The following is a 25,459-nucleotide window of genomic DNA, read 5'->3' on the forward strand; positions in this document are numbered from 1 at the left end:
GTAAGTTCTTTCGTTCTTTTTTTTCGTATTCTTTTCTTATGTTTTTTTTTTTCAGGGCGACGTGTCCAATAATATGTATGTTTGTCGCTATGTACGAGATATTATTGCTAAGTGACAGTAAATCGTATCACGACTGTAAATGATGGCGTTTCGGTATGTACAGTATCTATCTACCTGATAATAAAGTCAATTATGAAGACGAATACGTAGCTTATGATGCTGCCCAGAGCTAGTCCTGTAGAAACGAAAATATTAGTGAATCCACCGGCCGCTTCCTTCTCGTCGTCGTTGTCCAGTTGCTCTGGCACCTTCATGAAACTCATAGAGATGACGTGCCCGTTGGTTACGCCGAAAAGGAACTGCAGTAGCATGTAACACAAGTCAACGATTACGGAGCCATTGTGCTCTTCATCGCCGCTTGAAGAGGAGGTGATGGCTGTGAACATCAAGAACAGTGGTATTGCGGCCACCCGCAACAATGAGTAGATGAAGGTTTTGCGTGGCGTAAATTTCTGGTCACGGAACATGGGCCAGTCGGCAATGACTCTTCCGTAAAGGTCGCCTAGGTTCCACAGCGTGAATATGAGAGGTATGTACTGTGCGTTGCTTAAAGGAAGCCCTGTCACGTAGGTGGCAGACGCAAATACAGGAAAAACAAGAGTTACGACAAACGTGGTGAATATGGAAAGAACCAGGTACTTTAGTTTGGCAAATAAGACCTCGAAAGGCACTTTTAGTTGGAGTTCCTCACCTTCGTCGTTGTCGTCGCGAGTGCCGTTGGTGCGGCGGTGGTCTTCATCCTCCATTTGGTCAATGCGGCCAACAATACGGATTTCCTCCTCATTGGAGCGCAGAGACCCTAACAACACATCAGTGATATGTCCGTCTTCCACATTCCAATTCTCGTTCACTTTCCGACTGATTTTGCTCACGCTGAACATGACCACACAAATGGTGACCACGAGTGTTGTGGTAAAAAAGTATAGAAGAATCCCGCCCGTAGTAGACACAGAAGAGTTCTCGATGAAAGCTAGGGCAAAAAGCACTAGGGAGGGCAGGACACCAGCAACGGCTTGCCCCACCATGACACCTTGACTGTACTCGGAACCGAAGACGTTGGCTATGGCCATGATACCATTCTGTGTCATGGCTGTCCCCATGGAACTGATCACTACAAGCATCATTATAAACATGAAATTGAACCATTTAGGTAAAAGGAAATGCAAAATTGTAAAGAAGCACATGACAGTAAAGACAATAATCTCCCACACAAGCCCGTTTATGACCCTTCTCGAGTATTTGTACTGTCTTTTGGCCAAGTAGATGTTGAACAGCATTGACGATATGGTAGAAAAGGACATCATAGAGCTTGTGAAGATCTTTGCCCAAATGGAGGTGTCTTTGAAAATATCGTGCTTAAAATATTGCGAGGCACTGAGGATACAGTTCCACGGCCATAAAAGACCTATTCCTATGGCGAAAAATGTAATATATGAAAGATTTTTCAACTTTTTTCTTAACGGCAATGTATCCAGTGGTTCGGTTGACACAGATTGCTCTCTTTCAGAATAATTATCGCCTTCTTCATCTGAGTGCTCGTTGTTCTCTGATTCATGTTCTTCTCCAGAGCGTGATATCTCCTCTGAATGCGTATCGGCCAGTGCAGGCTCTGGCACCGCAAGGATTGGCTTCTTGATGGTATCAGTGTCCGCACTAGTACTCATTTTTGCAATCTGGTATGCTTTCTTGCGTTTGATGATAAGCTGTCGCCGTAACGTAAATCATTCATCCTTTCCTATGATTTTTTAAGTCAATTTTTTTTTCTTTTTCGGGAAATTAATTCTGTTTTTGGCATTAATAACAACAAGAAGAATTAAGGATTCGTTATAGAATACAAGATTCTTGGTTTGGTTAAATAATTTTGGCTCTCTTAAATATTATAAAAAGATACTTAAGTAAGAAAGAAACAGGACGAAAAAGATACGCAAAAGAGAGAGAGAGAGAGAGAGAAAAAAAAGATGAGAAAAAAAAGTATAACGTGAAGGCTTTATGGGAAGTGCGGTGAGATTGGGATCGTTTCAATTTTATAATGAGGTAGTGTACAGAGAGGAGGGAGGGAGTGGGATGAAAGTGTGCGGTTTATACTTTCTTACTGCCTGTGTTTGTCTTCATAAATTCAAATCTTGCTAACAATGGTATATGGTCACTGGGGAATTTGTCGTTGGGGAACCCGATAAACTTACTCACGTATTCAGGGTCCACTTCACCCAATAGCCCACGCACCCTTAGAGCATGTGTAGAAAACCATATATAGTCGATAACATCTGTGAATGACGGTGTGAAATTGGTGAATGGTAGTTCTCCGATACAATTATAACTTGATTTGAGAGCCAAGTTATGTGAGAAATTTTTCTCCGACATGTAACCGAAATCTCTACCATTTCCCTCTTGATGTATTTGGACACGGCCTGTATTTATCAATTCGTATACGGCGGAGTTGATGTATGAATTGAAGTCACCACAAATGAGCACAGGAAATTTCTTAATGTCCTGTCTAAAATTGTGCGATGTCTCCTCCTTTAGCAGCGTTTCCAGATGATCTAACAGGACACCTACTTGGAATGTCTTGACATCATTAAATTTTGGATCCCAGTGCAAATGCGTGGTGACCGCCCATATGGTGTCGCCACTAGGAATGTGTTGTAGCTTTAAGAACAGTGCAACGTTGTCTTTGTTCATTGCACGGTTTAAATAATCTTCAGTTCTTTGGAACTTCTTGTGTTTCATCCAAGCACCGCTGAAATCCATGGCGTCTTTGGTGATCAACTTGAATTGGTCCCTTTTGAAAAAAATGCAACACCCGTCCACTTTCTTGGAGTCCTTGGAATGCATGGTCTTGGCTCTTGCCTTTGCATGGAAGATGCCTGTATAACCGTGCTTGTCCAATAGGGGCACCCAATACTCTTCAAAAGTCTTAGACTCCACTTCTTGTAAACACAACAGATCACTGTCGTACGAGAGAATCTGCTCCTTTAATTTATTGCGCCTGTAATCCCAACTTAACGCCCACGACGGTGTGTAACGGTACATTTTTGGGGTGGCATAGTGTTGACATAAGGTGTTGTAGGATAAGACGGTGAACGTCCTCTTGGCTAAATCGGTGGCCAGATGCTCAGTGGATTGCTGCAAAGAATCGTACTCCCTCTGTGGTTCCCCATCGGTATTGATTTCGATGAACCTACGTTCATGCGGTAAGGGAATCTCTGGTCTGTTGTCCCTTAGGTAGAAAATCAATCCCGTGACAGATTTTTCTGTAAGGATCTTTAAAAACTGTTTTTCTAAGGGGTTTCCTTCTACACCAAGAAACTGAAGGTTACACAGGTTCCCAAACTCCCATGGTAATGTGGTGACCATGTTATCAAAAAAGTAGAAGTATTTCAATTGGAAACATGAGCCTAGTTCCGCTGGTAGAGATGTTAACCTATTATGCGACAGGTCCAAAACGCGTAGGTTGCTTAGGTTCTTGATCTCCGCTGGCAGTTCCGTGAGGCTATTGCCATTCAAATATAGTCTCGTTAGAAAATCGTACTTGAAGATGTTGGCGCTGATATTGAAGATTTGCAAGTTGGACAAATCTAGCGCGTGCCATAATTGGTCGTCGTATTTCGAGTCCTTGGGCATGACCATTCTGTTTTCAATGTCGTCATCTTCGTCGATGCTGTACTGAGACAGTTTCTTGTGTTGTAAGAGCGCCTGGTTGGCTTCGTCCTTGCCATTAGCAAACAGCTCTATCTTGGGAGTCAATGGTGTAGAAACTGCACTGTTAGTTGCCGTGCCTGAGGGAGTGCTATCTCCCGTAGGTTGTTGTTTCTTTGCTGTCTTGCTGTCGGTGAGAGTGTCGGCCATTTCCATCAAGGCTTGCTTTGTGCAGTCTACCAGTGATTTGGAGGCTTCTGCAATGTGAGATTGCTGGAAATCGGTGGGCTGCAAAGCTGGTGGTGCAGCCTGAGGTCCGGGGCCAAATGGGCCCGGGACCTGCTGCTGTGCCTGTTGCTGCGCTTGTTGCTGAGCTTGCTGAGCCTGTTGTGTAGCCAAATACTTCTTCATAGCGTTTTGTCTAGCATAAATGTTGGGTTGCCCCAGAGATTGTGCGGACACTGCAGCCAGATGCAATTGAAGCTTCCAGATCGGATTGTTTAGTAAAGAAGGGTCATCCAAGTGCGGGTGTAATAAAGGGTTACTGGCGTTCACATTGATGTTCACAGGCGTACCAACGGTAGGAACCATCCCTATAGAATTTACTGCGGCTGTGGAGGCATTCATCATCACCCCGCTTCCACCGCCGTTGTTGTTGTTGTTGTTGTTGTTGTTATTGTTGTTATTGTTGTTATCCATGTTCATATTGAGCATGTTCGCGTTCCCATTAGCCAATTGGTCGAGCAACTGGCGCGAGTTGTTGTTGCTGGAAGTGTGTACATCGCTGTTGTTCATGAGTCCCGGTGGAGGTATCCCGGTGAGCTGGTTCATGTGTAGCTGCTGCTGTAGAGCGTTTGGTGTACCCTTTCCTAGTAGCCCGGCATGCTGCTGTTGCTGCTGTTGCTGTTGCTGCTGCGGGCCCACATTAGGGTAGCCTAGTAAAGAAGGGTCGTTCATTAGCGGTAGTTTGCAGGGATAACGTCAGTCGGAGTTCCCTTGCTGGTGTCCCTTATGCTGTGCCCTTGTGCTTGAGAACCTTCTCTAAGGTGGAAACTTTTTCAAATTTTTTCGTTGTTGGCCCGTTTTTCGCAAGTACGGGCGATAACAAAAGGCCTAAACGGCTACTTTACCTTTGAGATCTACCACGATGAGAATTAATGCTGAATGGACATCTATGTATATGATAGTGGGTATATAGTTACTTATCAGTGCTAGAGCACGATCCACGTGGTGGCACATCCGCCAAACACGCGAGGTTTTCCAGAGTATTGGCCCACGAGCTGCAGTCCAGGCTGGGAGCCCTTTTGCGGGCCGCAGTTGCCATGCTCTCCCCAGCCCCAGCAGTATACATTGTAACAGTGAGACTTGCCTTCTTGATTAGCAGTAGTTAGAATACCGTGCTCACTCCCGGTTGCAACACCGACAATAGGGAAGTCTAGGCGCTCTTGCGGGAAGAGTTGGGAATGTGTGCCCCTACCAAACGACTCTACCGTATTGAGGCGCGCATTCCACAGGTGGATCGAGGTCCACATGCACAGTACCACTAGATTGTGTCTTTTTTGCTGTTGTTTGAGCTCGAACCCAGTGGGCAGGCGACCGGATGCGTGCACTATGCGGCCGCCCTCGTCCACTATGACCATGAAGTCCTTGCCCATGGCCACGTAGTCTACGGCCACAGACCCGGTATCGTACACCAATACGGGCTCTTTCAGTGATCGGGATTTGGGCTCTTGCAATTGACACTTTGTGTTGCTGCCCCAGCCGTATACTCGGGTGCCTTGCACCACCACAAAGTTCTGGAAACATCCGTATACTGCGATGCGCTCATCGTTGGAATTCAATGGCACATGTTGCTGAGTGAACTCGTAGCAACCGCCTCCTCTCTGCCATACACGGCCATCAGCATCCACAATAACTGTCGTGTCCCAGCCGCACGCCACATCCACCACGGGTGCCGGTACTTCCACGGGCCTCCAGTCATGCACCTGCCGCAGTGCTTGCGCACTATCCAGTTCTCCCCGTCTGTTATCTCCACATCCTACCAGATTCCCGTCATTTGTCAGCATCACGCTGTGGTTCCCACCGCACGCTATCTTCCTGACTATTGCTCCATCATCTCCTGGCACAGACCTCTGTGGGGTATCCATATCCTCATCGTGCCCCAGTCCCAGTTGCCTTTGCCCATTAGACCCAAACGCATACACACAACTCATCGATACAAGCCTGTTATAGCCTTTAATGATCACATTCCATCACTTGCGCTTTGGATCTGCCTGCATTATCAAGGCTCAAACGGCTGCGTTACCCCCGTCGCCGCGAAATTTTTCATAATTTTTCACTTTGTAGGATTAAAAGAGATCATGAGCCCATCTCGCAATGCAACACGTAACTTAAATCAGTACTGGCGTGTGCTATAGTGCTCTATATTCGAGTTTGTTGCTACTGGTGGACACCCGACTATCTACAGTAAGGAACGTAAACAAGAAAAAGAGAGAAAATACGCTATAGTTGAAAACATGAGTGGTTCGCATTCAAATGATGAGGATGACGTAGTGCAAGTGCCCGAGACGTCCTCTCCCACCAAGGTAGCATCGTCGTCTCCCTTAAAGCCTACTTCGCCAACAGTTCCGGATGCAAGTGTGGCGTCTTTGAGAAGCAGGTTTACTTTCAAGCCTTCAGATCCCAGCGAAGGAGCTCATACTTCGAAGCCGCTCCCATCTGGGAGTCCTGAGGTAGCACTGGTTAACCTTGCGAGAGAGTTCCCCGATTTCTCTCAAACTCTGGTGCAGGCTGTTTTCAAATCTAACTCTTTTAACTTACAGTCTGCCAGGGAACGTCTTACAAGATTGAGGCAGCAAAGACAAAATTGGACATGGAACAAGAACGCATCTCCCAAGAAGTCAGAAACCCCGCCACCTGTCAAGAAGTCATTACCACTGGCAAACACAGGCCGTTTATCATCTATCCATGGCAATATCAACAACAAATCCTCCAAGATTACCGTGGCCAAACAGAAAACGTCCATTTTTGACCGTTACTCAAACGTCATCAACCAGAAACAATACACTTTTGAGCTGCCAACTAACTTGAATATAGACTCGGAGGCACTGAGCAAGTTGCCCGTGAACTACAACAAAAAGAGAAGGCTGGTAAGGGCAGATCAGCATCCAATTGGCAAGTCTTATGAGTCATCCGCTACACAATTAGGTTCTGCAAGAGAGAAACTACTGGCGAACCGCAAATACGGTCGTCATGCAAACGACAACGATGAAGAGGAGGAAGAGAGTATGATGACGGACGATGACGATGCAAGTGGCGACGACTACACAGAATCCACGCCGCAGATAAATCTGGATGAACAAGTTTTACAGTTTATTAATGACTCTGATATTGTCGATCTCTCGGACCTCTCAGATACCACGATGCATAAGGCTCAACTCATAGCCTCACATAGGCCATATTCTTCTTTAAATGCCTTTGTAAACACAAATTTCAATGATAAGGACACTGAGGAGAACGCATCGAACAAGAGAAAAAGACGTGCGGCTGCATCCGCCAATGAGAGTGAGAGGCTGCTCGATAAAATCACCCAAAGTATAAGAGGTTACAATGCAATTGAGTCTGTGATCAAGAAATGTTCTTCCTACGGTGATTTGGTCACTTCGCAAATGAAGAAATGGGGTGTGCAAGTGGAAGGCGATAACTCTGAGTTGGACCTGATGAACCTTGGGGAAGACGATGACGACGACAATGATGATGGCAATAACGATAATAATAATAGCAACAATAACAATACCGCTGGCGCAGACGCCACTAGCAAGGAAAAAGAAGATACAAAGGCCGTAGTGGAAGGTTTTGATGAAACTAGCGCAGAACCTACTCCAGCACCAGCACCAGCACCAGTGGAAAGAGAAACAAAACGAATTAGAAACACAACTAAGCCAAAAGTGGTCGAAGATGAAGATGACGATGTAGATTTGGAGGCAATCGATGACGAATTGCCGCAGTCTGAGCATGAAGATGATGACTATGAAGAGGAGGACGAAGACTATAACGATGAGGAAGAAGATGTGGAATATGATGATGGTGACGATGATGACGATGATGACGATGAATTTGTCGCTACCAGAAAAAACACACACGTGATCTCCACCACGAGCAGAAATGGCCGTAAACCTATTGTCAAGTTCTTCAAGGGCAAACCCAGACTGTTAAGCCCGGAAATTTCACTAAAAGACTACCAACAAACGGGTATAAACTGGTTGAATCTGCTATACCAAAACAAGATGTCATGTATCCTTGCAGACGACATGGGTCTAGGTAAAACATGTCAAGTCATTTCATTTTTCGCATATTTGAAACAAATAAACGAACCGGGTCCTCACTTGGTTGTTGTGCCATCATCGACGCTAGAAAATTGGTTAAGGGAGTTCCAGAAATTCGCACCTGCTTTGAAGATTGAACCCTACTATGGCTCTTTACAAGAAAGGGAAGAATTGCGTGATATCCTGGAAAGGAACGCTGGGAAATATGATGTTATCGTGACCACGTATAACTTGGCTGCAGGTAATAAATACGACGTTTCGTTTTTGAAAAATAGAAACTTCAATGTTGTGGTTTATGATGAAGGTCATATGTTGAAAAATTCCACTTCAGAGAGATTTGCCAAACTGATGAAAATTCGTGCCAATTTCCGCCTTTTATTAACTGGTACGCCATTACAAAATAACTTGAAGGAACTAATGTCGCTGTTGGAATTTATCATGCCAAATCTTTTCATTTCCAAAAAGGAATCATTTGACGCAATCTTCAAACAACGTGCCAAGACCACAGACGATAACAAAAATCACAACCCGCTATTAGCGCAAGAAGCCATTACAAGAGCTAAAACGATGATGAAGCCATTTATTTTGAGAAGACGTAAGGATCAAGTGTTGAAACATTTGCCACCAAAGCACACGCATATTCAGTATTGTGAATTGAACGCAATACAAAAAAAAATATATGATAAGGAAATACAAATCGTGTTAGAACATAAGAGAATGATTAAAGATGGCGAATTGCCAAAAGATGCAAAAGAAAAGTCTAAATTACAATCTTCAAGTTCCAAAAATTTAATAATGGCATTGCGAAAGGCCTCTCTGCATCCACTTTTGTTCAGAAATATCTATAATGATAAAATCATCACTAAAATGAGTGATGCCATATTGGATGAACCTGCTTATGCTGAAAACGGTAACAAAGAGTATATTAAGGAAGATATGAGCTATATGACGGATTTTGAGTTGCACAAACTATGCTGCAATTTCCCGAACACGTTATCCAAATACCAACTTCATAATGACGAGTGGATGCAATCTGGGAAGATAGACGCTTTGAAAAAATTGCTGAAAACAATCATTGTTGACAAACAGGAAAAGGTGCTGATATTTTCCTTATTCACTCAAGTCCTGGATATTCTAGAGATGGTTTTGTCCACCTTAGATTATAAATTTTTAAGATTAGATGGTTCCACGCAAGTGAATGATAGACAACTACTAATAGATAAGTTTTATGAAGATAAGGATATTCCCATTTTCATCTTATCAACAAAGGCAGGTGGATTCGGTATTAATTTGGTGTGCGCAAATAATGTTATTATATTCGATCAAAGTTTTAACCCACATGATGACAGACAAGCTGCTGATAGGGCACATCGTGTGGGACAAACAAAGGAAGTTAATATAACCACTTTAATTACTAAGGATTCCATAGAGGAAAAGATTCATCAACTGGCCAAAAATAAACTAGCTTTAGATTCGTATATCAGTGAAGATAAAAAATCTCAAGATGTGTTGGAAAGTAAAGTTAGTGATATGTTGGAGGATATAATTTATGATGAAAACTCGAAACCGAAGGGAACCAAAGAATAAATAAATAAAAATATAGTAAAAAAGTAAATAGATAAGCAGAAAATAAACCAAAAAAATAACATATTTATTTTCTTCTGCGTGAACGCACCATGTGGAAAAAGAGAGTTGATAGAACAAAGGACAAAGAAATTTAGAACGGTAAAAATATTTTCTAGAGTATAATATACATATATGTGTATATATACATAGGTTAGTATGTATAGCTAGGTAATTTTAATCTGGGGAGAGAAATGGTGAACTTTTTTCAATTTATTGATTCGGTTGTTGATTGATATCTTGTGGTGCTGCTTCAATTTCAGCTTGAGTTTCTACTAAATTTTCAGGGACCATTGGATGATCAAGGTTAAATAAAACGCTACCAATAGTATTTGTAGAAATGGCAAAGCCCGCTAAAATGGGCACGGACTCAATCAAACCGGCCAAGAAACCAAATGAGGCATATTGGCCAGCGTGGAGATAAATATTTTCACGTCTTTGTATGTTGTCGAAATTTTGTAAACGTAAAACTTTCGTGAAGTAAATTTGAGTGATGAAAGGAGAAATTAAAATATGAAAAAGGATTGGTCCAATAAGTGGGAAAAAAGATATAACCAACAGCACAAAAAGAACCGACAGGCCTAACATGTACTTGACCAACTTGAATGGGAAATAGTAAGCCCAGAAATATATCGAGTTAATAGGTGCATAGTACTTGATTGGTTTGACTTCACTCAAATTCTCCTCTAAACCATTCTTCTCTAAGCACACCTCCACTAAATGATTATTAAAATGACTGAGTCTCATAAACAATAAAGTGAAAACATTTGCTTGCAAAAAGGAATGAAAAATGGCAATGAAAAGCCCAATAGGGCCCAGCACAATCAAAAAAGCTGTGTACATTGGCGTAATTGTAGCCCAATACACAAAGCTTACCAGGGCAAACATTATCAAGTAACTCGATAATATACCTAACATAGTCGTTGAGTAACTGCTCTTATTGGTGTTGAACTCTAAAAACCCTTTGAACGGGTACATGAATGCACCTCCTGTGAATGCATCTTTGAAAAAGTTCATTAGCACGTATCTGGTACGGCTCATAACTTTGCTGAAGTGCTTCTTGTAAACTTTATCCAAGTACTGATTGAAGGGGATGTTGACATATGGCAGTTTTTCATACGATTGGCCTCCGCCAAACTTGTACACCAAACCACCAATACCTGCCAGCGCTAATGAACCTGTAAAACTCATTTCCTGTTGTTGTTATTGTTTGTATAATGTACCTTTGTTCCCTACACTATAACAACACTTATTCGTGGCAAGAACGAAAATAAAAAATGATTTGAAACTTCCTTTTCCACATCTATATCTATATATATATGTATATGTATAATACTTATTACTATGATATTATTCCATGTGTCACAAAACCAGAAAGATCCCGTCGTATTATTGAGTCACGTGCTTTATTCCATGGCGGGTAATAAATATTAAAACAAGGGTTTTTTAAGTAAATGATTACATGCTAAGGAAGTGGTGAATAAGATTTGGCAAGGGGCAGGTCGCTAACCACAACATAGCATTCGTTGAAAAGGAAATCAACGTTACAAAGTGCAGTTTTTTGTATTATTTTCCTATTATCCTCTTCTTTTCCTTTGTTTCAGGCGTCGTTGCACCTTTTTGCTATACAAAAGCTCATAAAAGATTAGAAACCCCGGATATCGTCACAACAGCGGTATATTATAGTTATTTTGCATCTTTTTGGTAAGTCAGAAATTAGAAACAGTAGCTTACCAATTGAGTGAAAGTTTCCGTTCGTCATCTCCCTCTTTTGTTTTTTTTCACCTTTGTTTTTCTGTTTCTTCTATTTTTGTTTTGTTTTGTTTTGTTTTGTTCTCTCCCTAATTTGCATATAGGTAAACATCAAAGAAGTAATGCCCTACATCGGTGCTTCCAACCTCTCAGAACATTCATTTGTTAATTTGAAGGAAAAACATGCGATTACACATAAAGGTACGAGCAGTTCTGTAGCATCTTTGCAGACACCACCGAGCCCCGATCAAGAGAACCATATTGACAATGAATTAGAAAATTACGATACGTCTTTAAGTGACGTTTCAACCCCGAATAAAAAGGAAGGTGATGAGTTCGAGCAAAGTTTAAGAGATACATTTGCGAGCTTTCGGAAGACTAAACCCCCACCTCCTTTAGATTTTGAACAACCAAGACTTCCTTCGACAGCTTCTTCATCCGTTGATTCAACCGTATCATCGCCCTTAACGGATGAAGACATAAAGGAGTTAGAGTTTCTTCCGAATGAATCAACTCATTCTTATTCGTACAATCCACTTTCGCCAAATTCCCTGGCAGTCAGATTGAGGATTTTGAAGAGATCATTGGAAATCATAATACAAAACCCAAGTATGCTACTGGAGCCTACTCCAGATGATTTGCCTCCTTTGAAAGAGTTTGCGGGCCGTAGGAGCAGTTTACCAAGGACATCGGCTTCTGCAAACCATTTAATGAACAGAAATAAGAGCCAGATTTGGAACACTACTTCCGCTACTTTAAATGCATTTGTAAATAATACCTCTTCCTCCTCAGCAGCATCTTCTGCTTTATCTAACAAAAAACCGGGCACCCCAGTTTTCCCTAATTTGGATCCAACACATTCTCAAACATTCCATAGAGCCAACTCGTTGGCTTATTTACCTTCCATCTTACCTGAGCAAGATCCGCTGCTCAAACATAATAATTCTTTATTTCGTGGCGACTATGGAAACAACATAAGTCCTGAAAGGCCAAGTTTTAGACAACCCTTCAAGGATCAAACTAGCAATCTCCGCAATAGCAGTTTACTCAATGAGAGGGCATATCAGGAAGATGAAACTTTTTTACCGCACCATGGACCCTCTATGGATCTATTGAATGAACAAAGAGCGAACTTGAAAAGTCTTCTGAATTTATTAAACGAAACACTGGAGAAAAATACTTCCGAGAGAGCTTCGGATCTTCATATGATATCGTTGTTCAATTTGAATAAACTAATGCTTGGAGATCCCAAGAAAAATAATTCAGAACGCGATAAAAGAACTGAAAAGCTTAAAAAGATTTTGCTGGATAGTCTTGCAGAACCATTCTTTGAGCACTATAATTTTATTGGAGATAATCCGATCGCAGATACAGATGAACTAAAGGAGGAAATTGATGAATTTACAGGTTCTGGAGATACGACAGCGATAACAGATATACGGCCCCAACAGGACTATGGCCGCATATTGAGGACATTCACTTCTACCAAAAATTCCGCCCCACAGGCAATTTTTACATGTAGTCAGGAAGACCCTTGGCAATTCAGAGCTGCGAATGATCTAGCGTGCTTAGTATTCGGTATCTCACAGAATGCCATTCGCGCTTTAACCTTGATGGATTTAATTCACACCGATAGCAGAAATTTTGTTTTACACAAATTACTTTCTACGGAGGGTCAAGAAATGGTTTTCACAGGCGAAATCATTGGTATAGTTCAACCAGAAACACTCAGCTCATCCAAAGTAGTATGGGCATCGTTTTGGGCAAAAAGGAAAAACGGCTTATTAGTTTGTGTTTTCGAAAAGGTTCCTTGCGATTATGTTGATGTACTTTTGAACCTGGATGATTTTGGGGCCGAGAATATTGTAGACAAATGTGAGTTATTATCAGATGGACCCACATTGTCTTCCTCTTCTACATTATCGCTACCTAAGATGGCTTCTTCACCAACTGGTAGTAAATTAGAGTATTCGTTGGAGAGGAAAATCCTGGAAAAGAGTTATACTAAGCCTACTTCAACAGAGAATCGCAACGGCGATGAAAACCAACTTGATGGAGATAGTCATTCTGAACCATCGCTGTCATCATCGCCAGTAAGGTCGAAGAAAAGTGTAAAGTTCGCAAATGATATTAAAGACGTCAAGAGTATAAGCCAATCGTTAGCCAAATTAATGGATGATGTGAGGAATGGGGTTGTATTTGATCCCGATGACGACCTTTTGCCTATGCCCATCAAAGTTTGCAACCACATTAATGAAACAAGATATTTTACTCTAAATCATCTATCTTATAATATCCCATGCGCGGTTTCCTCCACTGTGTTGGAGGATGAGCTGAAATTAAAGATTCACAGTTTACCTTACCAGGCGGGTTTGTTTATTGTGGATTCGCATACTTTAGATATTGTAAGTTCCAATAAATCTATTTTAAAAAACATGTTTGGTTATCATTTTGCTGAGCTGGTGGGAAAATCCATTACTGAAATAATTCCTTCTTTCCCAAAATTCCTCCAATTTATAAATGACAAATATCCTGCGTTGGATATCACACTCCATAAAAATAAAGGTTTGGTATTAACAGAACATTTTTTTAGGAAAATTCAGGCAGAGATTATGGGTGATCGTAAAAGCTTTTATACGTCGGTGGGTATTGATGGCCTTCATAGGGATGGCTGTGAAATCAAAATTGATTTCCAGCTGCGTGTCATGAATTCTAAAGTGATTTTGCTTTGGGTTACACATTCGAGAGACGTGGTATTTGAAGAATATAATACAAATCCATCTCAATTGAAGATGCTGAAGGAGAGTGAATTAAGTTTAATGAGCAGTGCAAGTAGTTCTGCCAGCTCTTCCAAAAAATCTTCGTCTAGGATATCCACCGGGACATTAAAGGACATGAGTAATCTGTCAACATATGAGGATTTGGCCCACCGAACGAATAAGCTTAAGTATGAAATCGGAGATGATTCTAGAGCACATTCTCAATCTACTTTGTCCGAGCAGGAACAAGTTCCCCTGGAAAACGATAAGGACAGTGGCGAGATGATGCTTGCAGACCCCGAAATGAAGCACAAGTTAGAATTGGCCAGAATTTACTCAAGAGATAAATCTCAATTTGTGAAAGAAGGAAATTTTAAAGTTGACGAAAATTTGATTATTAGCAAAATTTCACTTTCCCCAAGCACTGAATCCTTAGCAGATTCTAAAAGTTCTGGGAAAGGGCTTTCTCCACTTGAAGAGGAAAAGCTAATTGACGAAAACGCTACAGAAAACGGATTAGCGGGATCACCTAAAGACGAAGACGGAATCATAATGACTAACAAGCGAGGAAACCAACCTGTTAGTACTTTCCTACGCACCCCCGAAAAGAACATCGGTGCTCAAAAGCATGTTAAGAAGTTTTCGGACTTCGTAAGTCTGCAAAAAATGGGTGAAGGTGCATATGGTAAGGTCAACCTATGTATTCATAAGAAGAATAGGTATATTGTGGTGATTAAGATGATTTTTAAAGAAAGAATCCTTGTAGATACATGGGTTAGAGATAGGAAATTAGGCACTATACCTTCTGAGATCCAAATTATGGCCACGTTGAACAAAAAACCACATGAGAATATTTTACGGTTACTGGATTTTTTTGAAGACGACGATTACTATTATATCGAAACTCCCGTACATGGTGAAACAGGATGTATAGATCTTTTCGATCTAATTGAATTTAAAACCAACATGACCGAATTTGAAGCAAAATTGATATTCAAGCAGGTTGTAGCGGGAATAAAACATCTACACGACCAGGGTATTGTTCACAGAGATATCAAGGATGAGAATGTTATCGTAGATTCTAAAGGCTTTGTTAAGATTATTGATTTTGGATCTGCTGCGTATGTCAAAAGCGGACCATTTGATGTTTTTGTTGGGACAATAGATTATGCTGCCCCTGAAGTCTTAGGAGGAAACCCTTATGAGGGCCAACCACAGGATATTTGGGCTATTGGTATTCTATTGTATACGGTGGTCTTCAAAGAAAACCCCTTCTACAATATAGATGAAATATTAGAAGGCGACCTGAAATTCAATAATGCAGAGGAAGTTAGTGAAGATTGCATTGAGTTAATCAAGAGTATTTTGAACCGTTGCGTACCGAAGAGACCCACCATTGACGACATAAATAACGACAAATGGTTGGTTATTTGAAGGATTAATGATCATTCTAGGACATTAGTAATTGGAAAAGAAAATGCAAAAAAATATCCAGTAGAAACAATGCTTGGTATGTCGTTCTTCTTACTTTCTTCAGTAATGAGTTGGTAGTTTTCTCTATTTAAATATGAATAAATCAATATGTACTTTCTTTCTTTAATCAAAATGTTAATATGATAAAAATACAGCATCCAAAGCAGTTAATCAAGACTTAAATATAAAAAATTTACATATTTAGAAAACAAAGATAGGGTAAATATTGAAATTACATAGTAAACCATACCTTAAAAGCAGAAATACTGATACCACATGAACTATTGATCAATACTACTGCTATTCTCTTCCTAATGCAAAGAGCTTATTACCATTATTAAATCACTACAGACGATAATACCCGGAATGCCCTTTTTGCAGGGAAAGCGAAAAAGGTGAAAGAGTTAACAGGAGAAAGTGTTAGGGAACTAAGTTACGAAGGAAGGCAGATAGCAACAATACTAACGTGGAACTTATTTCGACGACTATAACAACTGGTATCTGATTATCGAAGAATAATTGAGTGGTCAGAAAGGAGCGAAATATGTCTGGAGCAAGATCAACAACGGCAGGTGCCGTGCCCTCGGCAGCAACAACATCAACAACATCAACAACGTCAAACTCTAAGGACTCAGACTCTAACGAGTCATTATATCCCTTGGCTCTGCTTATGGATGAGTTAAAACATGATGATATTGCTAATAGGGTAGAAGCCATGAAAAAACTAGATACCATCGCGTTGGCACTCGGTCCCGAAAGAACAAGAAACGAGTTGATTCCCTTTTTAACGGAAGTTGCACAAGATGATGAAGATGAGGTGTTTGCCGTTTTAGCCGAACAGTTAGGAAAATTTGTCCCCTACATTGGCGGTCCTCAATACGCCACAATCCTATTACCAGTTTTGGAAATTTTGGCATCTGCAGAAGAAACTTTGGTTAGAGAAAAGGCCGTAGATTCTCTGAATAACGTGGCCCAAGAACTTTCTCAAGAACAATTATTTAGTGACTTCGTCCCTTTAATTGAACATTTAGCTACTGCAGATTGGTTTTCTTCAAAAGTTTCTGCTTGTGGTCTTTTCAAGTCTGTTATTGTTAGAATCAAAGATGATTCATTGAGAAAGAATATCCTGGCTTTATACTTACAACTCGCTCAAGATGATACTCCAATGGTGAAAAGGGCCGTCGGTAAAAACCTGCCCATCTTGATCGATCTGTTGACTCAAAATTTGGGATTATCTACAGACGAAGATTGGGATTACATTTCTAACATTTTCCAGAAAATCATTAACGATAATCAAGATTCTGTCAAGTTTCTGGCAGTTGATTGTTTAATTTCCATCTTGAAATTTTTTAACGCTAAAGGTGATGAGTCTCACACTCAAGATTTATTGAACTCTGCTGTCAAATTAATTGGTGACGAAGCGTGGAGGGTACGTTACATGGCTGCCGATAGATTTTCAGATTTAGCCTCGCAATTCAGTTCCAACCAAGCATATATCGATGAATTAGTACAACCATTTTTGAACCTTTGTGAGGACAACGAGGGAGATGTTAGGGAAGCTGTGGCTAAACAAGTTTCTGGGTTTGCCAAGTTCCTAAATGATCCTTCAATTATATTGAATAAGATCTTACCTGCTGTGCAGAATTTGAGTATGGACGAAAGTGAAACAGTGAGATCTGCTTTGGCTTCTAAGATTACAAATATTGTATTACTGTTGAATAAAGATCAAGTCATTAACAATTTTCTTCCGATTTTACTGAATATGCTAAGAGATGAGTTCCCTGACGTTCGTTTAAATATCATTGCCAGCTTGAAGGTTGTCAATGACGTAATAGGAATTGAGCTGCTATCAGACTCTTTGTTACCTGCCATAACAGAATTAGCCAAGGACGTGAATTGGAGAGTTAGAATGGCTATAATTGAGTACATACCTATCTTGGCAGAACAATTAGGTATGCAATTTTTTGACCAACAGTTAAGCGATTTATGTCTTTCATGGTTGTGGGATACTGTTTATTCTATCAGAGAAGCCGCAGTGAATAATTTAAAAAGGTTAACGGAAATATTTGGCTCTGATTGGTGTCGTGATGAAATTATTTCAAGACTGCTCAAATTTGATCTACAATTACTGGAAAATTTTGTCTCGAGGTTCACAATACTCTCTGCTCTAACCACTTTGGTGCCCGTGGTATCGTTAGATGTCGTTACTGAGCAACTATTACCATTCATTTCTCACTTGGCTGATGACGGTGTTCCAAATATTAGGTTTAATGTGGCCAAATCCTACGCTGTGATAGTGAAGGTTTTAATTAAGGACGAGGCCAAATATGATGCATTAATTAAGAACACAATTTTACCCTCATTGCAAACGCTGTGTCAAGACGAAGATGTTGATGTAAAATACTTCGCTAAGAAAAGTTTGGCAGAATGTCAAGAACTTTTAAAAAATTGATACTAGTTCAAATATATACATACATACACATATGTACACTTGAATGAATAAAAAGTATACATATTAACAACTAGGCCTGCTTTCTTTTCTTTTCTTTTTTTTTTTTTTTACCACACTTAGTCCTCTACTTTAACAGAAATATCATTTTCCAGTTTGACCATAGTTTCTTCAACTGTTTTCTCCTCGTGTTTAACATTGATTTCCGCCTCCACGTTCAGTTCACGTTTTCCTTCCAGGTATTTCACCCACTTTGGATAACTCATGATATTTTGCTGGATTTCCTTGTACAATTGAGACTGCAAATCCCAATCTAAGGAGCTTCTGGGATCATCCGGTGGCAAGAATTGTAACATGTCACCAAGGTTCCTCGATTTAGTGATTATTTGTCCAAATCCAACCAGCAACCCATTTATTTCTGTCCAAAGCCCCTTAGGCAGCCAATTTTGTAATTGAGTTCTTGTCTGATCTGGAGTCTTGCATTTCTGCGCATCTACCCATTTCCAAAGCTTGGTCAATCTATCCACGTGAACGTCAACGCAGATACCTTCAATCTTGCCCCATGCCTTTTGTAATGTTAGATAAGCCATTTTGGGCCCTACACCGGGCAGGCCCAATAGCTCATTAATCGTAGCTGGAACATCACTCGAAAACTGATCTTGAAGGATTTTGCAGGTTGACAAAATATACTTGGCCTTCCTTGTGTGGAACCCAACTGAATGAATCAATTCGTCTAATTTGGTCTCATTGATTTGTAAAACGGCCTCTAATGTCATACCTTCTTCGCTGTGCAGTTCGTCTATACAATACCGCATTATGTTAAGCATTGCCATTGCGGTAACTTCATCTTTTGTTTGCGATGATAGCATCACCCCAAGAAGGACCTGTAATCTGTAGTCCCTCGGTGATATCTGCTCTTTCGAGATACCACACTTAGAGGCAACCGTTACAGGAATGGATGATCCACCAATTATATCGACGGGGGCTAGAATCTTAGATCTCAGTACTCGCATTCTAGCGTATGTTTCTTGAAACTTGTAAGGGACTTTCGTCGAGGCCGGAGTGACAAGGATCGAGGGGTCCAATGGTGTGGCCCACCTGTTGGGCACATTGCCGTTTCTAACCACAATCCATTCGAAGTACTGCTTATTTGGCAGCGATTTAACCCAGTCGATATCCACGGGTTGAGGGACAACCTCTTCTTGTTTGATTTTGGTCCTTTTCTCCGGTAGGAGTTCTGATTCTGGCCCAGTTTCAGTCTTTACCAGCGGTCTTTTCCTCAGAATTGCCATAGATGAGTATTTACTGATCTTTTGCATATTTTTTTTTTTTTTGGGCTATAAAGTATATATAGATACAAATATATGATGAATCATTAAAGAGGAGGTTATTACTAAGTGAAAGAAAAAGAAAAAAAAAAAGATCAAAACCAAACTTCGTATTCGAGCCTAAAAAACAGAATATAATGTTATAATACTAATAGAAGCAACAGGAGCACCACTATCAGCACAAGAATAATCACGCAGTTGCCGTTATCCTTGAACCTAGAATTGTTAAAGCCATGCATGGACCGAGAGGCCCTGTTCAAATTCCTACCATTATTATCAATCAGGTTTTCTAAATCAACCAGCAGCGAGTCGTTCTGAGAAACGATCTCATTATTAAGGTCCAGCGAAATGTCATGAGTCCTCCCAATAGACTGAGACAGTGCGCCCAAGTGGGAATCTTGCTCTAACAACTGCTGTTGCTGGTTAATAAATAGTTCTTGGTTGGAAACCATGGGTTGTGGTGGCTGTGGCTGTGACTGTGACTGTAACTGCGATTGCAATGGTTCATCCTTGTATGGAGTATGCGTCGAAGGCAGCGGCGACTCCTCGTCTTGTTCATCGTCATCCTTATACATGACCGTAAGCTCGTCATCATTCTTGAACCGCACTTTTTTCAAAGACTCTTTGGACACCTCATCAGTATTTCTTGCCACCTGCTGTTGGAACCTATACAACTCCTTGTCAACCGCCGTATCAGGAATTTTGTCCAGTATGGTATTGTATCGGGATATTAGTTCATCATTGGGCGCACACTTCTGCAATAACTCCAATATTGAGCCCAATTGCCGTTTCAAAGTAACGTTATCGTTTGAGGTCGGGGCGAGCTTCAACACCGACACTAGCCTTGTTCTTTCTTCGACCAGATCAGAGAGCTGGTCCAGTTCATAACCCAGCTTCAACACATCCATACCGTGTGTGCTTACGCATCTATTTGCTGTCGTGAGATCTGTCTCTATGCTTTATTCGTTTTCCATTGTAAAGTCTCAGCATTTATTTCTTGTTCTTTACTTGTTTTTGCCCTTTCGGGTGATCAAAGTCGTGCTGGGAAATTTTATTCTTATAAAATGATTTTTAGAAATAATAAACTCATAACAGTGCAACGGCAAAGTACAAGGGAAGGAAGCACAGAAGCAAGAGGAGGCGCATCGATCGTGGCAGATGAGTCAGCAAACACCACAGGAAAGTGAACAGACCACAGCGAAAGAACAGGACCTTGATCAAGAGAGCGTGTTGAGCAACATTGACTTCAATACGGATTTGAATCACAATTTGAATTTATCGGAATACTGTATATCCAGTGACGCAGGAACAGAGAAGATGGATAGCGACGAGGAGAAGTCGTTGGCCAATCTGCCGGAGTTGAAATACGCTCCCAAGCTATCCAGCCTGGTGAAGCAAGAGACGCTCACCGAGAGCTTGAAAAGACCACACGAAGATGAGAAAGAGGCGATAGATGAGGCCAAGAAGATGAAAGTGCCGGGAGAGAACGAGGACGAAAGCAAGGAAGAGGAAAAGAGTCAAGAACTGGAAGAGGCAATTGACAGCAAGGAGAAGAGCACCGACGCCAGGGACGAGCAAGGGGACGAAGGTGATAATGAGGAGGAAAACAACGAGGAGGATAATGAAAACGAAAACGAGCATACAGCACCGCCTGCGCTGGTGATGCCCTCCCCCATCGAAATGGAGGAACAGAGGATGACTGCGCTGAAGGAAATCACCGACATCGAGTACAAGTTCGCGCAATTGCGCCAAAAACTATATGACAATCAATTGGTGCGGTTGCAAACGGAGCTGCAGATGTGTCTGGAAGGGTCACACCCGGAATTGCAGGTCTACTACTCGAAGATTGCCGCGATCCGTGACTACAAGCTACACCGAGCGTACCAGCGACAGAAGTACGAGCTTTCATGCATCAACACAGAAACAATCGCTACCAGGACATTCATTCACCAGGACTTCCACAAGAAGGTCACCGACCTGCGAGCCAGGCTGCTGAACAGAACCACGCAGACCTGGTACGATATCAACAAGGAGCGCCGCGATATGGATATAGTCATCCCAGATGTCAATTACCACGTCCCCATCAAACTTGATAACAAGACGCTGAGCTGTATCACGGGCTACGCCAGCGCAGCACAGCTGTGCTATCCCGGCGAGCCCGTGGCAGAGGACCTCGCTTGCGAAAGCATCGAGTACCGCTACAGAGCCAACCCGGTGGACAAACTCGAAGTCATTGTGGACCGAATGAGGCTCAATAACGAGATTAGCGACCTCGAAGGCCTGCGCAAATATTTCCACTCCTTCCCGGGTGCTCCTGAGTTGAACCCGCTTAGAGACTCCGAAATCAACGACGACTTCCACCAGTGGGCCCAGTGACCGCCACACTGGACCCCATACCACTTCTTTTTGTTATTCTTAAATATGTTGTAACGCTATGTAATTCCACCCTTCATTACTAATAATTAGCCATTCACGTGATCTCAGCCAGTTGTGGCGCCACACTTTTTTTTCCATAAAAATCCTCGAGGAAAAGAAAAGAAAAAAATATTTCAGTTATTTAAAGCATAAGATGCCAGGTAGATGGAACTTGTGCCGTGCCAGATTGAATTTTGAAAGTACAATTGAGGCCTATACACATAGACATTTGCACCTTATACATATACACACAAGACAAAACCAAAAAAAATATGACTCTACAAGAATCTGATAAATTTGCTACCAAGGCCATTCATGCCGGTGAACATGTGGACGTTCACGGTTCCGTGATCGAACCCATTTCTTTGTCCACCACTTTCAAACAATCTTCTCCAGCTAACCCTATCGGTACTTACGAATACTCCAGATCTCAAAATCCTAACAGAGAGAACTTGGAAAGAGCAGTTGCCGCTTTAGAGAACGCTCAATACGGGTTGGCTTTCTCCTCTGGTTCTGCCACCACCGCCACAATCTTGCAATCGCTTCCTCAGGGCTCCCATGCGGTCTCTATCGGTGATGTGTACGGTGGTACCCACAGATACTTCACCAAAGTCGCCAACGCTCACGGTGTGGAAACCTCCTTCACTAACGATTTGTTGAACGATCTACCTCAATTGATAAAGGAAAACACCAAATTGGTCTGGATCGAAACCCCAACCAACCCAACTTTGAAGGTCACCGACATCCAAAAGGTGGCAGACCTTATCAAGAAGCACGCTGCCGGCCAAGACGTGATCTTGGTTGTCGACAACACCTTCTTGTCCCCATATATCTCCAATCCATTGAACTTCGGTGCAGACATCGTTGTCCACTCCGCTACAAAGTACATCAACGGTCACTCAGACGTTGTGCTCGGTGTCCTGGCCACTAATAACAAGCCATTGTACGAGCGTCTGCAGTTCTTACAAAACGCCATTGGTGCTATCCCATCTCCTTTCGATGCTTGGTTGACCCACAGAGGTTTGAAGACTTTGCATCTACGTGTCAGACAAGCTGCCCTCAGCGCCAACAAAATCGCTGAATTCTTGGCAGCAGACAAGGAAAACGTTGTCGCAGTCAACTACCCAGGTTTGAAGACACACCCTAACTACGACGTAGTGTTAAAGCAACACCGTGATGCCCTTGGTGGTGGTATGATCTCCTTCAGAATCAAGGGTGGTGCTGAAGCTGCTTCCAAGTTCGCCTCCTCCACAAGACTGTTCACATTGGCCGAATCCCTTGGTGGTATCGAATCTCTATTGGAAGTGCCCGCTGTGATGACCCACGGTGGTATCCCAAAGGAGGCCAGAGAGGCCTCTGGTGTTTTTGACGACTTGGTTAGAATCTCTGTCGGTATTGAAGACACTGACGATCTTTTGGAAGACATCAAGCAAGCCTTGAAACAAGCCACCAACTAATCGCCAGTGCCACGTCTCTGCCTTCGACCGGACCTTTTTAAGTACGATAAATATCCTTTTATAAATATATAGTCTAAAATATCCATTAATACTGTGCTCAATCAATCGTGTTAGATGATTTAGTTTTTTCCAAATCGTTATTATAGTGCAGAAGTAGTATACATAAAGGCATATGCATGCGATTTGGAAGTAACGCTCGCCGTAGACAAGTAAGAATGCCTGCTGTCTTGAGAACCAGGTCCAAAGAATCCTCTATAGAGCAGAAGCCTGCTTCCAGAACTAGAACGAGATCAAGAAGGGGCAAGCGTGGTCGTGACGATGATGATGATGACGACGATGAGGAAAGCGATGATGCATACGATGAAGTAGGTAATGACTATGACGAGTATGCTTCAAGAGCGAAGCTGGCCACCAATAGGCCCTTCGAAATAGTCGCGGGACTGCCTGCTAGTGTGGAGCTGCCCAACTATAACTCTTCGCTTACTCATCCGCAATCAATTAAAAATTCTGGGGTGCTTTACGACTCTCTGGTCAGTTCCAGAAGAACCTGGGTTCAGGGTGAGATGTTTGAACTGTATTGGCGAAGACCTAAGAAAATTGTTAGTGAATCTACCCCAGCAGCGACGGAGAGTCCAACATCTGGAACGATTCCTTTGATTCGAGATAAGATGCAGAAAATGTGCGATTGTGTAATGAGTGGAGGTCCTCACACGTTCAAAGTTAGACTTTTCATACTGAAGAATGACAAAATCGAACAGAAATGGCAAGATGAGCAAGAGTTGAAGAAAAAGGAAAAGGAACTGAAACGAAAGAACGATGCAGAGGCCAAAAGATTGAGGATGGAGGAAAGGAAAAGGCAGCAGATGCAAAAGAAAATAGCCAAGGAACAAAAACTTCAATTGCAGAAGGAAAATAAAGCCAAGCAGAAGTTGGAACAGGAGGCGCTGAAGCTAAAAAGAAAGGAAGAAATGAAAAAACTAAAGGAACAAAATAAAAATAAACAGGGTTCACCTTCTTCCTCCATGCATGACCCAAGAATGATAATGAATTTGAATTTGATGGCACAAGAAGATCCAAAACTAAACACTTTAATGGAAACCGTCGCAAAGGGTCTTGCCAATAATAGTCAACTGGAGGAATTTAAAAAGTTCATTGAAATTGCCAAAAAAAGGTCACTAGAGGAGAACCCAGTTAATAAGCGTCCATCTGTCACAACAACGCGACCTGCACCTCCCTCTAAAGCTAAAGACGTAGCCGAAGATCACCGGTTAAACTCGATAACCTTGGTGAAAAGTTCCAAAACCGCTGCCACGGAACCTGAACCAAAAAAAGCTGATGACGAGAATGCAGAGAAGCAACAGTCCAAAGAGGCAAAGACAACTGCCGAATCGACTCAAGTAGATGTCAAGAAAGAAGAAGAAGATGTGAAGGAAAAGGGTGTGAAATCAGAGGATACACAAAAGAAAGAAGATAATCAAGTGGTACCGAAAAGGAAAAGAAGAAAGAACGCAATAAAGGAAGATAAAGATATGCAATTGACCGCGTTCCAACAGAAATACGTTCAAGGTGCGGAGATCATCCTGGAGTATTTAGAATTCACCCATTCGAGGTATTACCTGCCTAAGAAATCAGTAGTAGAATTTTTGGAGGATACGGATGAGATTATAATATCTTGGATTGTTATACACAATTCTAAAGAAATTGAGAAGTTCAAAACCAAGAAAATAAAAGCTAAACTGAAAGCCGACCAAAAACTAAACAAGGAGGATGCCAAGCCAGGCTCTGATGTGGAGAAGGAAGTCAGCTTTAATCCTCTTTTTGAAGCCGATTGCCCTACCCCTCTCTACACCCCAATGACAATGAAGTTATCGGGGATTCACAAAAGATTTAACCAAATCATCCGAAATAGCGTTTCTCCAATGGAAGAAGTTGTTAAAGAAATGGAAAAAATTCTGCAAATTGGTACTAGATTGTCTGGCTATAATCTGTGGTACCAATTGGATGGATACGATGATGAAGCTTTGAGCGAAAGTTTGCGGTTCGAACTAAATGAGTGGGAGCACGCCATGAGAAGCAGAAGACACAAAAGATAAGGTGTTCGGTTACTTTATTCTGCTTTAACGCCATTATGATTATACACATTGTATTACTTATTTTTTAACCTGTATATTAAAACCTTTAT

At 41.6% G+C, this 25,459-nt stretch overlaps 12 protein-coding genes across 12 annotated transcripts, besides 1 other annotated feature; 6 read left to right on the plus strand and 6 right to left on the minus strand.

Annotated features, from left to right (window-relative positions):
- Nucleotides 1-170: 170 nt before the first annotated feature.
- FUN26 (nucleoside transmembrane transporter FUN26) lies at nt 171-1,724 on the minus strand (the record flags this gene model as incomplete). The annotated part of the gene is made up of 1 exon (NM_001178167.1): nt 171-1,724. The coding sequence occupies one exon, from the start codon at nt 1,722-1,724 to the stop codon at nt 171-173; it is 1,554 nt and encodes a 517-aa protein (NP_009380.1).
- A 415-nt stretch (nt 1,725-2,139) lies between these two features.
- Nucleotides 2,140-4,653, minus strand: CCR4 (CCR4-NOT core exoribonuclease subunit CCR4; the record flags this gene model as incomplete). The annotated part of the gene is made up of 1 exon (NM_001178166.1): nt 2,140-4,653. One exon carries the CDS (start codon nt 4,651-4,653, stop codon nt 2,140-2,142), a length of 2,514 nt encoding a protein of 837 aa, NP_009381.1.
- A 254-nt stretch (nt 4,654-4,907) lies between these two features.
- On the minus strand, nt 4,908-5,909 carry ATS1 (Ats1p; the record flags this gene model as incomplete). The annotated part of the gene is made up of 1 exon (NM_001178165.2): nt 4,908-5,909. One exon carries the CDS (start codon nt 5,907-5,909, stop codon nt 4,908-4,910), a length of 1,002 nt encoding a protein of 333 aa, NP_009382.2.
- A 303-nt stretch (nt 5,910-6,212) lies between these two features.
- FUN30 (DNA-dependent ATPase FUN30) lies at nt 6,213-9,608 on the plus strand (the record flags this gene model as incomplete). Its single annotated transcript, NM_001178164.1, has 1 exon — nt 6,213-9,608. One exon carries the CDS (start codon nt 6,213-6,215, stop codon nt 9,606-9,608), a length of 3,396 nt encoding a protein of 1,131 aa, NP_009383.1.
- Nucleotides 9,609-9,857: 249 nt separating this feature from the next.
- Nucleotides 9,858-10,835, minus strand: LDS1 (Lds1p; the record flags this gene model as incomplete). The annotated part of the gene is made up of 1 exon (NM_001178163.1): nt 9,858-10,835. One exon carries the CDS (start codon nt 10,833-10,835, stop codon nt 9,858-9,860), a length of 978 nt encoding a protein of 325 aa, NP_009384.1.
- A 683-nt stretch (nt 10,836-11,518) lies between these two features.
- PSK1 (serine/threonine protein kinase PSK1) lies at nt 11,519-15,589 on the plus strand (the record flags this gene model as incomplete). The annotated part of the gene is made up of 1 exon (NM_001178162.2): nt 11,519-15,589. One exon carries the CDS (start codon nt 11,519-11,521, stop codon nt 15,587-15,589), a length of 4,071 nt encoding a protein of 1,356 aa, NP_009385.2.
- Nucleotides 15,590-15,642: 53 nt separating this feature from the next.
- Nucleotides 15,643-15,891: an origin of replication (ARS107; Autonomously Replicating Sequence).
- Nucleotides 15,892-16,172: 281 nt separating this feature from the next.
- Nucleotides 16,173-18,080, plus strand: TPD3 (protein phosphatase 2A structural subunit TPD3; the record flags this gene model as incomplete). Its single annotated transcript, NM_001178161.1, has 1 exon — nt 16,173-18,080. One exon carries the CDS (start codon nt 16,173-16,175, stop codon nt 18,078-18,080), a length of 1,908 nt encoding a protein of 635 aa, NP_009386.1.
- A 116-nt stretch (nt 18,081-18,196) lies between these two features.
- NTG1 (bifunctional N-glycosylase/AP lyase NTG1) lies at nt 18,197-19,396 on the minus strand (the record flags this gene model as incomplete). The annotated part of the gene is made up of 1 exon (NM_001178160.1): nt 18,197-19,396. One exon carries the CDS (start codon nt 19,394-19,396, stop codon nt 18,197-18,199), a length of 1,200 nt encoding a protein of 399 aa, NP_009387.1.
- A 149-nt stretch (nt 19,397-19,545) lies between these two features.
- SYN8 (syntaxin) lies at nt 19,546-20,313 on the minus strand (the record flags this gene model as incomplete). The annotated part of the gene is made up of 1 exon (NM_001178159.1): nt 19,546-20,313. The coding sequence occupies one exon, from the start codon at nt 20,311-20,313 to the stop codon at nt 19,546-19,548; it is 768 nt and encodes a 255-aa protein (NP_009388.2).
- Nucleotides 20,314-20,563: 250 nt separating this feature from the next.
- On the plus strand, nt 20,564-21,781 carry DEP1 (Rpd3L histone deacetylase complex subunit DEP1; the record flags this gene model as incomplete). Its single annotated transcript, NM_001178158.2, has 1 exon — nt 20,564-21,781. The coding sequence occupies one exon, from the start codon at nt 20,564-20,566 to the stop codon at nt 21,779-21,781; it is 1,218 nt and encodes a 405-aa protein (NP_009389.3).
- Nucleotides 21,782-22,092: 311 nt separating this feature from the next.
- CYS3 (cystathionine gamma-lyase CYS3) lies at nt 22,093-23,277 on the plus strand (the record flags this gene model as incomplete). The annotated part of the gene is made up of 1 exon (NM_001178157.1): nt 22,093-23,277. One exon carries the CDS (start codon nt 22,093-22,095, stop codon nt 23,275-23,277), a length of 1,185 nt encoding a protein of 394 aa, NP_009390.1.
- Nucleotides 23,278-23,492: 215 nt separating this feature from the next.
- SWC3 (Swc3p) lies at nt 23,493-25,370 on the plus strand (the record flags this gene model as incomplete). The annotated part of the gene is made up of 1 exon (NM_001178156.1): nt 23,493-25,370. The coding sequence occupies one exon, from the start codon at nt 23,493-23,495 to the stop codon at nt 25,368-25,370; it is 1,878 nt and encodes a 625-aa protein (NP_009391.2).
- Between the last annotated feature and the right edge of the window lie 89 nt (nt 25,371-25,459).

This window comes from Saccharomyces cerevisiae, chromosome I, assembly GCF_000146045.2.
Source record: "Saccharomyces cerevisiae S288C chromosome I, complete sequence".
NCBI lineage: Eukaryota > Fungi > Ascomycota > Saccharomycetes > Saccharomycetales > Saccharomycetaceae > Saccharomyces > Saccharomyces cerevisiae.